This window comes from Vulpes lagopus, chromosome 1, assembly GCF_018345385.1.
Source record: "Vulpes lagopus strain Blue_001 chromosome 1, ASM1834538v1, whole genome shotgun sequence".
Classification (NCBI taxonomy): Eukaryota; Metazoa; Chordata; class Mammalia; order Carnivora; family Canidae; genus Vulpes; species Vulpes lagopus.
The window spans coordinates 79,729,927-79,742,449 of NC_054824.1; the positions used below are offsets into that span (position 1 = coordinate 79,729,927).

Here is a 12,523-nt window from a genome sequence, read left to right on the forward strand (position 1 = left end):
TCCATATAAATGAAGTGTTATCACATTTAGAAATTTTTCCAAATGCTGAGGCCTTTGTTTTCAATATAAAGTTTACATTTGTAGTTTTGTTCCTTTTGTAATGTAATAGTTTAGCTAATGAATAATACTTTTTCCCTTTAGGTTACACCTATGTTTGAGGATTGGGCTACTATTGATTGGTATCGATTTTTCTGTTTATGGGAGAAACTGCCAACTTCTATGAAACGAGTGGCAGAGCTAGTGGGAGTTGAAGAAGGGTTCTTGGCTCGCTGTGTGAAAGGAAAAGTAGTAGCGAGAACTGAGAGACAGCATCGCCAGATGGCCATCCATAAGAGGTAAATATCAAGGAGCCTGGACTATATGGTATTTAACACAGTTTTGAATATATAGTAGTTCAGTTTATTATGGTCATTTTTGTTATCATTAAAATCAAAGTTTTCGGCCTTGGTGGCTCAGTTGATTAAGCATTTGTTTTTGGCTCAGGTCATGATCCCAGAGCCCTGGAATTGAGTCCCGTATATTGGGCTGCCCGCTCAAAAGGAGTCTGCTTCTCCCTTTCCCTGTGCCTCTCTCCCAAGCTTGTACTCAAATAAATAAGATTTTATTTAAAAAATAAATAAATAAAATCAAAGTTTTGACTGAGTATGGTAACTTGTCACTTTCTTGTATTTACTGAATTTATCAATATTTCCATTTCTCCCTTGCTACTTGTTTAGAAGCCATTATAAAGTAGAACATTTATTTCCTTTACTGAAAGATGTGAATTCTAGCTGCCAACTTAGTGTAGCTTCATTTGAGGGTATGCTTTGTATCATTATTAAAATGATTGATTATGACCAGGGAAGAACCAATTAAAAGGTTTAGATGGGGAAATTGAATCATTTTTCTTCTTTAAAATATAATAAAATTATTTTTCTTAATGCTAATCTCTAGTAAATTATTTACAACATAAGTGTAACTTTGTAAGTATTTATATACTTGGATTATTTGTGATGCTAGCAAGTCAAAATTGATTTTTATTTTCAAATTCTTTGTTTTGATATATGAATAGGTGATCATATAACTGTGTATCAAATGTTCTTTTAAATTTTTGTGCCATTCTATTTCTTGAACCAAGTCTTATTTCTTGAGATTAGTTAGCAGTATTGAAATATGGAGATCTTTTTGTTATATAAATATTAGTTTCTTGCTATGCTGTGGTACTAATGTATGTCAGAATTTATTTGATAAACATTGAGCTCAGTCTTTGTCCACTAATCTTATATCCTATTAGGAATCTTCTCAAGAGTGTATAAATCCTCTCTTACCATTTTTCTTCTTTCTTGTTTTTCAGAATATGTTATATCTTTATTGTAGATATCTCTTACTATACTTATGGTGATTTACTTTCCAGGTTTTTTACCAGTCTTGTGCTATTAGATTTAATCAGTGAAGTTCCCTTAAAGGAGATTAATCAGAAATATGGATGCAGTCGTGGACAGATTCAGTCTTTACAACAGTCAGCTGCTGTTTATGCCGGTCAGTTAAACAAGGGTTTCCACATTTATTTGAAACTCTGGTTTGAGGTTAAATTAAGATTACATTTTTTTCAAATTCCATTTTATTTTAAGCTTCCTTAAAAGTGAGAGAATCTTGGGAAGCCATCATTGTGTGTAGTCTTTGTTATTATCAGAACACCTAAAGCTATAGCTTCTCTGATTTCAGTTACTCTGCTCCAGAGGATTGGCAGCTACCTGAGTGTCTGGACCTTAGTCCTCCTCTATGGTTTAGCAGCTGCTGATCATCCTCCTTTCTGGTTTTTTTTTCCCCCTCGTTTTCCCTCTTAGAAGAAGAAATAGACACAAAGTTGTCAACAGTTTCCCTTTTTTCATCAAATTACTGATTAATATTTGTTATTGAGTAGGAGGATGGCAAAAGGGGCACTATTTCTATTGGGTTCTTCAAAATTATCTTCTCTAGGGAAGCACTGGTCGCTTAATAAAATTAAACTCCTATCTCTAAGCTAGGAAAACAGAGAAGTTCTGGGTCTGATTTTACCAAGAAATCCTTATAAACCTTTAGGAAGGAAACCCTGGGCTGCTGGATGGAGAGTGTATATATTTATATTTGTAAGAGATTTCACTGTGAAGGTATATGCATATGTGAGCATATTGAGTGACAGGTGGGAGGAGAGGGTTGTAAGAAGGGACAGACTCTTCAACTCATTGGCATGAGAGATCTCAAATTGCCTGTATGGTTAATATAATGAGAAGTGATTTTTCTTAATACCTTGGCATTGGCTCTTCTGACTTATTTCATGAAGGAAGAACTATTGAGCTGGGCAACCTTTTCTTAAAGAAAATGTCAATGAGAGCTTCACTTTTTGTATTTCTCTCAGCACTTGAATATGTGAGTTAGCTCTCTTATTTTTCTGTAGTTGAAGAGTCCCTCATCTGTTTCTTTTAAGTTCTCTCTTCCTTAAAAAAAAAAAAGGAAGGAAGGAAGAGAGAATGAGAGAGAGGAATGAAGGAGAGTGAGGGCTTTTTGTATGTTTTGTGCTAACATACTCTGCCTCAGTTTTTTCAAATATCAAGTTCATGATTAAGAATAAATGAGATGATGTTTAATATATTTATCCCATTTACTGACCAATTAGCTAGGCCCTTAACATGTGTCTGCTATTCTGTTAACTTACACTTTGTGCCTCTTAAACTTTACAATTCTTCAGGTAAAATAAACAAAAGGAATTATCTATAAAGAATTTTTAATTCAGTAAATATTCTATGATTATTCTAGGGATGATTACCGTATTTTCCAACCGTCTGGGCTGGCACAACATGGAACTACTACTTTCTCAATTTCAGAAGCGTCTTACATTTGGCATCCAGAGGGAGCTGTGTGACCTGGTCCGGGTGTCCTTACTTAATGCACAGCGAGCCAGGTTCCTCTATGCTTCTGGCTTTCTTACTGTGGCAGATCTTGCCAGAGCAAATATTGCAGAGGTGGAGGCTGTTCTGAAAAATGCTGTGCCCTTTAAAAGGTAAGAAAGTCCTCCTGACTAGTAGATATTAAATGAAAAATCATGTCCATTTGTAAATAATAGAAAATGTACTAAAATATTTTTTCGTAGATAATATCATGACATACATGGTGTCAGTAGAAGAAAATGAGGCTGCTTTCCGCCCCCTCAAATTATTGTCATTTTGTGTGTGTGCATGTATGTATGTATAGATATTTTAAAAATTGAACTATAGGTGATACACAATGATATATTAGTTTCAGCTCTACAGTATGGTAATTTGAAGAGTCCATATGTTATGCTCCACTCACCACTACTGTAGCTACTATCTTTAAAATGCTATTAAATACCATTGACTGTATTCCCTGTGCTCTACATTTTATCCTCATGACTTAATCATTCAATAACTGAAAGCTTCTGTCTCTCACTTCTCTACCCTGTCCTCCAACCCTTCCCCTCTGACAACCATCAATGTGTTCTCTGTATTTAAGGGTCTATTTCTGCTTTTTATTTGTTTTATTTTTTAGATTCCACATTTAAGTGAAATCGTATGGTATTTGTCCTCATTCTGACTTATTTTACTTCGCATAATACCCTCTCGGTCTCTCCATGTCAAAAATGGCAGGATATCATATTTTCTTATGGCTGAGTAATATTCCATGATAGATAGATAGATAGATCTATACATATTTATCCTCTGTCATATATATATGTGATATATATATACATATATATATATATCACATCTATATCCCTTCATCTATCCATAGACACTTGAGTTGCTCCCGTATCTTGGCTGATGTACATAATGCTGCAATAAACATAGAGGTGTATATATCTTTCCAAATTAGTGTTTTTGTTTTCTTTAGGTCAATACCCAGTAGCAGAATTACTGGATTGTATGGTATTTTTATTTTAATTTTTTAAAAAACACCCATGCTGTTTTCCACAGTGGCTGGTCCCAAATTACATTCCCACCACCAGTGCACAAGGGTTCCTTTTTCTCCATATTCTCACCAACACTTGTTATTTCTTGTCTTTTTTGATTCTAGGTGTTCTGACAGGTGTAAGGTGATATCTCATCGTGGTTTTTATTTGATTTCCTTGATGATTGATGATGTTGAGTAACTTTTCATGGTCTGTTTGCCATCTATATGTCTTTTTTAGAAAAATAATCTATTTAGGTACTCTGTCCATTTTTAATCGGATTATTTGGGTTTTTTGGGTGTTGAGTCATATGAATTCTTTATGTATTTTCACTGTTAGCCTGTTATTGGATATATAATTCGTGAATATCTTCCTCCATTCAAAATAGGTTACCTTTTTGTTTTGAGTGTTTCATCCACTGTGTAAAAGCTGGTTATTTTGATGTAGTCCCAAAAGTTTATTTTTTCTTTCATTTCTCTTGTGAGAGGAGACATATCTGGAAAACCAAGGCCAGTGTCAAAGAAATTATTGCCTAAATTTTCTTCTAGGAGTTTTATGGTTTTGGGTCACACTTAGGTCTTTAATCCATTTTGAGTTTATTTTTGTATGGTGTAAGAAGTGATTCATTTTCATACTTTTGCACATAGATGTCCAGTTTCCCTCACATCATTTATTGAAGAGGCTGTCTTTTTCCCATTGCATATTCTTGTCTCCTTTGTCATAGAGTAATTGACCATATTAGCATGGGTTTATTTCTGGGCTCTGTATTTTGTTTCATTGATCTATATTTCTGTTTTTGTGCCAGTATCATACTATTTTGATTACTACAGCTTTGTAGTTTATCTTGAAATCCAGGATTGTGGTACCTCCAGCTTTGTTTTTCTTTCTCAAGATTGCTTTGGCTATTTCGGGTGTTTTGTGGTTCTGTTCAAGTTTTAGTAGTATTTGTTATAGTTTTGTGAAAACTGCTATTGATATTTTGATAGAGATTGCATTGAATCTGTAGATTGCTTGGGTAGTATGGACATTTTAATCAATATTAATTGTTCTAATCCATGAGCATGGTAATATCTTTCCATTTGTTTTTGCCATCTTCAATTTCTTTTATCAGTGTTTTATAGTTTTCAGAGTACAAGTTTTTTTGGTACAATTATAAATGGTATTGTTTTCTTAATTTCTGTTTCTATTATGTTGTTATTAGTATAGAAACACAACATATTTCTGTATTTTGTAATCTGCAACTTTACTGAATTTATTTATTCGAATAGCTTTTTGGTGGATCTTTAGGGCTTTTTATGTATAGTATCATATCATCTACAAATAATACTAGTTTACTTCTTTCTTAACAGTTTAGATATCTTTATTTCTTTTTTGGTCTGATTGCTGTGGCTAGGCTTCCTGTACTATGTTGAATAAAAGTTGGGAGAGTAGACATTTTTGTCTTGTTCCTCATGTTAGGGGAAAAGCTCTGTTTTTTACTATTGAGTATGATGTTAGCTGTGGATTTTTCACATATGGCCTTTATTATGTTGAGATATATTCTCTCTAAACTCACTTTATTGAGAGTTTTTATCATGTATATTGAATTTTGTCAAATGCTTCTGTTTCTGTTGAGATGATCATATAATATTTGTCCTTTGTTTTGTTATTTGGTGTATTGTGTTGATTGATTTGTGAATATTGAATTAATCTTGCATCCCTATAGTAAATCCCATTCAGTCATGGTGGATGATTCTTTTAATGTATTGTTGAATGTTGTTTGCTGATACTTTGTTGAGGGTTTTTACATGTATTTATCAGGAGCATTGGCTTGTAATTCTCTTTTTTTTTTGTAGTACCTTTGGTTTTGGTATCAGGGTAATGCTGGCTTTGTAGACTGTATTTCAAAGTTTTCCTTTCTCTTCTATTTTTTGGAATAGTTTGAGAATAGGTATGAACTTTTTTAAACGTTTGGTAGAACTCCTCTGTGAAGCCATTTGGTTGGGACTTTTGTTTGTTGGGAGTTTCTTTGATTACCAATTCAATTTCATTACTAGTAATTTGTATCTTCAGCTGCTCTGTTTCTTTCTGATTGAGTTTGGGAAGATTGTATGTTTCTCGGAATTATCTATTTCATCTAAGTTTTCCAATTTGTTAATATATAATTTTATGTCTAATTCTTTGTATTTGTTTGGTGTTACTCATTTCTCTTTCATTTCTGATTTTGTGTCTTCTCTTTTTTTCTTGATGAGTTTGTCTAAAGTTTTATCAATTTTATTTTTTTCAAACAACCAGCTCTTGGTTTCCTTGATCTTTTCTATTGTTTTTTAAATCTATTTCATTTATTTCCACTCTGATGTTAATTTCCTTCTTTCTACAAACCTTGGCCTTTGTTCTCCTTTTTCTATGTCCTTTGAGTGTAACGTTAGATTGTTTATTTGAGATTTTTATTGTTTCTTGAGGTTGGCCTGTATCACTATGAATTTCTCTCTCAGAATTGTTTTCATTGAATTCCAAAGATTTTTGGTTTGTTATCTCTTCATTTTCATTTGTCTTCATGTATCTTTTGATTTCCTCTGATTTCTTCACTGGCCCATTGGATGTTTAGTAGCATGTTGTTTAGCCTCCACGTGTTTTTGTTTTGTTTCAGTTTTTTTCTTGCGATTGATAAACTGTTGTGATTAGAAGAGATGCTTGATATGATTTTAATCTTACATTTACTGGGATTTGTTTTACAGTCTAATGTGTGATCTATCCTGAGGAATGTTCCATGGGCACTTGAACTGAATGTGTATTCTGTTGTTTGTGGATGGAATGTTCTGCATGTATCCGTTAAGTACATCGGGTCTAATTTGTCATTCAAAGCCACTGTTTCCTTTTTTTTTTTTTTCTGTCAGGATGATCTATCCATTGATGTAAGTAGAGTGTTATACCCATCTACTATTATTGTATTACTATTAATTTGTCTGTTAATATTTGCTTTGTATAATTCGGATGTTCTAATATTGGGTGCATAGATATTTACAAATGTTACATCCTCTTATTGGATTAATCATGTTATCATCATATAATGCCCTTCTTTGTTTCTTATTATAGTCTTTGTTTACAGTATTTTGTTTGATGTAAGTATTACTACCCTGGCTTTTTCTTTTTTTTTCTTCACTTTTATTTGCATGGAATATCCTTTTCCATCCTTTCACTTTTAGTTTCTGTTTTTAGGTCTGAAGTGAGCCTTTTGTAGGCAACATACAAATGGGACTTGTTTTGTTTTAAGTAGGCTTCATACCCAGCATGGAGTCCAGTTTAGGACTTGAACTCAGGACCCTGAGATCAAGACCTGAGCTGAGATCAAGAGTTGGGTGCCTAACTGACTGAGCCACCTAAGTGCCCCTGGGTCTTGTTTTGTTTTTGTTTTAAAGATTTTATTTATTTGAGAGAGAGAGAGAGAACTTGAATGGTTGGAGGGGGAAGGGCAGAGGGCGAGGGACAAGCCGACTCCTCATCAAGCAGGGAGCCTGACATGGGGCTTAATCCCAGGACCTCAGAATCATTACCTGAGCTGAAGGCAGATGCTTAACTGAGTCACCCAGGCTTCCCCTGGATCTTACTTCTTTAAATCTATACTACCACTCTATGTCTTTTGATGGGAGCATTAGACCTACTTGTACATTTCAAGTAATTATTGATAGATATGTACTTCTTGGCCTTTTGTTAATTGTTTTCTATTTGTTGTTGTAGTTCTTTGTTTCTTCTTTTGTTCTCTTTCCTTTGATGACTTTCTGTCGTATTAAGTTGATTGTCTTTATTTTTTGTGTACCTATTACAGATTTTGGGTTTGTTTTTATAATGAGTTTTATATATAATATTTTAAATATATAGCAGTCTGTATTAAGTCAATGGACACTTAAGTTTGAACACATTCTAAAAGAAATTTTCACTCCTTTCCCTCCACATTTTATGTATGTTATATTTTATATCTTTTTATTCATAATTTCTTACTTCTGTTTGTGGCCTTTTCTTTTTCACTTAAAGAGGTCCTTTTAACATGTCAGTAAGACTAACTTAGGAATGATGAACTCTTTTTAACTTTTATTTTTCTGGGAAACTATCTCTCCTTTGGTTGTGAATGGCGACCTTGCCACAGAGAATGTTCTTGGTTGTAGTTTTTTTTCCCTTTCAGCTCTTTGAATGTATCATACCATTTTATTCTGGCCTGCAACATTTCTGCTGAAAAATCTGCTGATAGCCTTAAGTGGTTTCCTTGGTATGTAACCTTTTGCTGCTCCTTGCTCTTTTTAAAATTTTTTATCTTTAACCTTTGATGTTTTAATTATATATGTCATGATGTGGAACTCCTTGGGTTCATCTTGTTTGGAATTCTGTATCCTTCCTGAACCTAGATATCTGTTTTCTTCCCCCAGGTTAAGGAAGTTTTTAGCTATGATTTCTTCAAATAAATTTTCTTCCCTTTTCTTTCTCTCTTCTTTTCCAGGACCCCCATAAGGCGAATGTTTGTTCACTTGATGTCATCCTAGAGATTATTTATCTATCCTCATTAAGATTTTTTTTTCAATTTGCTGTTCAGCTTAGGTGCTTTCCGTTGCCTTGTCTTCTAGATTGCTGATCATCTCTTCTCATCCCCTAATCTGTTGTTGACTCCCTCTAGTCTATTTTTCATATCTCTTACTGTATCTGTAACTTTAATTGGTTCTTTCTTCAATTTCACATCTCTTTGTTGAAGTTTTCATGAGTTCTTCCACGCTTGTTTGCAGTCCAGTGAGCATCTTTAAGATTATTACTTTAAACTCTTTGTCAAGCATATTGCTTTTCTCTGTCTCATTTAGTTCTTTTTCTAAGATTTTGTCTTTTTCTTGTGTTTGGAGCATATTCCTGTCTTTCATTTTGCTTGATTTTCTGAGTTTGTTCCTTTGAATTGAGTAGAACAGCTACTTCTAAACTTGAGGGAAGGAAAGGTATTATGTATGGTCATTTCCTGTGTAGTCTGTGTGTGCCTGATAACTTTGGCTGGCTGGCTGGAACTGTGGCTGCCATGGGCATGGAGTCCCAGGCACTCCTTGTTGGGGCTGCCCTGGTAGCATGACTGGAGTTGAAGTGGGCTTGGGCCAGGTGGTCCCAAGGTTCTCTCTGGAAAGGAAGGTATGCCAGGACAGCTCCAGCTGAAGTTGTTGCAGGCTATGGTGGTCTTTGGGCTCTCCATGCAGAAAGCACCCTGCAGGATAGCTGAAGCTGAAGTGAGCATGAGCCAAGACTTTGCAGGGGCTCTCCACCCGCAGGGTTCTCTGAGGAGACAGCTAAAGCTGAAGTGGATGCAAGCTGGGTGTCCTGGGAACCTCTATACAAGGAGTCCCCAGACAGGGTGGCTGAAACTAAGGTGACTCTGGGTCAGGAGTTCTTGGAGTACTCTGTGCTGAGGGAATATTAGCAAACTATCTGGAGCCAAAGTAGTATGGGCCTGGGTCTGGGATGCTTGGCTCCTGTGCCACTTTGCTGCAACAGCTATAGCTATAGCGAGTATAACCAGGGATGTCCAGGTGGGCCCCACACTGGTGCTATCTGGGTAGAATGGCTGGGCTAGCCCACTGGTGTGGGCTAGGGGTCTGGGGCTCATTAAGGTGGTAGACAGCTAGTGCTGGACTCTGCTTCTGTCTGTGCTATCAAGGTGGAGGAGGGAGCATAAACTGTGGCACTTGGAGCCCCTCTCACCACAAAAGGGTTCCAGCAGCTCCCCCAACATTTGGCAAAGTTCTAGGTCTAGATTCTCTATGTTTTAGTTGCTGTTTGTACTTACGTATTTTACTAAGGCTACTATTGCTGTGATTATGCCTCTTCTGAATGCCCAGAGCTTTATTGATGAAAATTACTAATTTCAGTATTAGGACAAATCAACATCACATGCCTCCTCATGGGACACAGTAAGAAAGGTACAGCATTACTCCTCGAGTATTCATATTAAAAATGTCTGACATAAATTTAATTATAAGACAAACTTAAATTGGGAGATATTGTACAAAACAGTTGGCTAGTACTCTTCAAAAATATCAAAGTCATGAAAAACAAATACTGAGGATCTGTTTCTAATTAAAGGAAGATAAAGAGACATGACAAGTAGATGCACCACCTTATTCTAGATTGGATTAGAAAAAGGACATAAGTGTAACAAGTGGTGAAATTTGAATAAGGTGTGTAGCTTAGATATAGCACTTAATGGGATGAGCACTGGGTGTTATACTATATGTTGGCAAATTGAATTTAAATTTAAAAAATGTGTTAAAAAAAGGGTATAGCATTGTATTAATGTTAATTTCTGAACCGGAAACTGATATCTGGTACCTGGCTACTGTTTCCTTTTAGTACTTGGTACTTAATTAAGAGCCAGAAAACCTAGTTAGCATTTTGATTGTCTCAGTTTGCCATTGACAGCAATTCACAATGAATTACCTATGCATATGTGTTTTAATATTGTTGGTAATGCTTCTTCAGAGTAAAGTCCTGGACATGGGATTTCAAAAGTTAAGTGCTTATATCACTTTATTAGATTCCAAATTGCTCTGCAGGTTACCTTCTCACTAACCTATTACCCCACAGCCTTGCCAGCACAATCTGTTGTTAGAGGTTTTCATTTTACCAGTCTGATGGATGAGAAATTGTATCTCAATTTGGTTTGTGCAATTCTCCAATTGTTGAGTGATGGTAGATATCTTTTCATGTGTTTCAGGATTTTTTTTTTTTTTTATCTTTGTGAATTGTCTGGTTATGTCTTTTCCTTATGTTTCTGTGGGCATGGTCTTTTCCCTCTCCTTTTAAAGAATCTTTTCTTTTCAAAATTGGTTAGAGTACTCAGCTGTTTATTTTATATGTATATTGTAAATATTTTCTCAAAATTTATAAATTGTCTTTTGACTTTTATTGCATTGTTTTTGCCACGCAGAATTTAATTTTACTATTTCTTTTATCAATCTTTTTGTTTTTTGTTTTTTGCTTTTGAATTATCATAGTTAGAAAACTTTTCTCTGTACTGAGATTAAAAAGGAACTCATTCATGTTTTGTTCCAGTATTTGTAGATTTGCATTTGGATTCCTGATGCATTTAGAATTTAATTTTGTGAATGCTGTGAAGTCTGCATCTAATTTTATCTTTTATCCAATGTCTCCCACTTATAAAAATGTCTATCTTTGGCTTAGTGATCTGAGATGCCATTTTTATCATATACTAAATATCCATGAATAATTAGGTCTATTTTCTAGACTTTCTATTCTATTTATTATTCTTTTGTCAATTCACAAGCAAGTATCCTACTTTTAATTATAAAGACTTTACATATGTTTTAATCTCTAGTAGGGCACTTTCTTGCCCAGTTTTTCAGTATTTTTCTGGCTATTCTTGTGTATTTGCCCTTATGAAAGTTAAAGTACTTCTTGATATTTTAATGGGATTGGATTGAACTTTTTTTTTTTTAAAGATTTATTTATTCATGAGTGGCACAGAGAGAGAAGCACAGACACAGGCAGAGGGAGAAGCAGGCTCCTTGCAGGGCGCCTGACATGGGACTCGATTCTGGGTTTCCAGGATCATGCCCTGCTGAAGGCGGTGCTAAACCAGCTGAGCCACCTAGGCTGTCCTGGGTTGAACTTTAACTTAGAATCGACATCTTTATATTGTTTTGTCAACCTATCGAAGGATAGGTAACACCTTGAATTTGATCTAGTCTTTATGGTTTTCAAGAGTTTTCAAAAGATTTCCTCATACAGGTTTTCAGAAGTTTTAAGTTTTACTCACACAGGTTTTATACATTTCTAGTAAAACTTATTCCTACTTAATCTTTATTGTTATTTTAATTGGTGGCTTTCTTTTACTATGTAGTTATTATTTAAGTATGTGAAGGCTGTTTTTGTATATTTTTTATCCTATTTTTGAAATTCTTTTGTTGTTTGAATTACTTTTATCATTGATTCTCTAGAATCTTCCAGGGATATTGTCATATCATCCACAAATAGCTATTTTATTTCTTCCTTAAGAATTCATATGCTTTTAATTGATTTCTCTTATTTAATTATATTAACTGATAATCTCTAATATGTCATAGTATTAAGAATAGTAGTAATAGACAGTAGGCATTTTTGCTTTGTAATCTTAGTAGAAATGCTTCTGGTGTTATTTTAGTAGGATATTGTCTTTGGGACTATCGTGTGTGTGTGTGTGTGTATATATATATATATATAGATAGATAGATAGATAGATTTGTATGTATTTTTTATCATTTTAAGAAAATGTCCATTAATTGCAATTTCCTTGAATATTTTTATCATAATGGGGTATTGAATTTTGTCAAAGGATTTTTCAGTATTTATGGAGATTTTTTTAAAATTTTTATTTATTTATGATAGTCACACACGGAAAGAGAAAGAGAGAGAGGCAGAGACATAGGCAGAGGGAGAAGCAGGCTCCATGCACCAGGAGCCCGACGTGGGATTTGATCCCGGGTCTCCAGGATTGCGCCCTGGGCCAAAGGCAGGCGCCAAACCGCTGCGCCACTATTTATGGAGATATTGATAGGGTTTTTCCTCTCCTGTTTCATCTATTTGCATAGTGCATTATTT

General features: G+C 34.6%; 1 protein-coding gene across 2 annotated transcripts in view; it reads left to right on the forward strand.

Moving 5' to 3' along the window:
• The window catches only part of POLQ (DNA polymerase theta), a 129,928-nt gene that overhangs the window by 48,791 nt on the left and 68,614 nt on the right, over positions 1–12,523 (forward strand). For both annotated transcript variants that reach the window (XR_005983269.1, XM_041726868.1), the window contains exons 13-15: positions 142–335; positions 1,394–1,518; positions 2,776–3,019. Coding sequence is in view for 1 of the 2 variants with exons in the window: in XM_041726868.1 (XP_041582802.1) it covers positions 142–335; positions 1,394–1,518; positions 2,776–3,019 (563 nt within the window). In the remaining variant the exon portion in view is untranslated. The remainder of the gene's footprint in view (positions 1–141; positions 336–1,393; positions 1,519–2,775; positions 3,020–12,523) is intronic.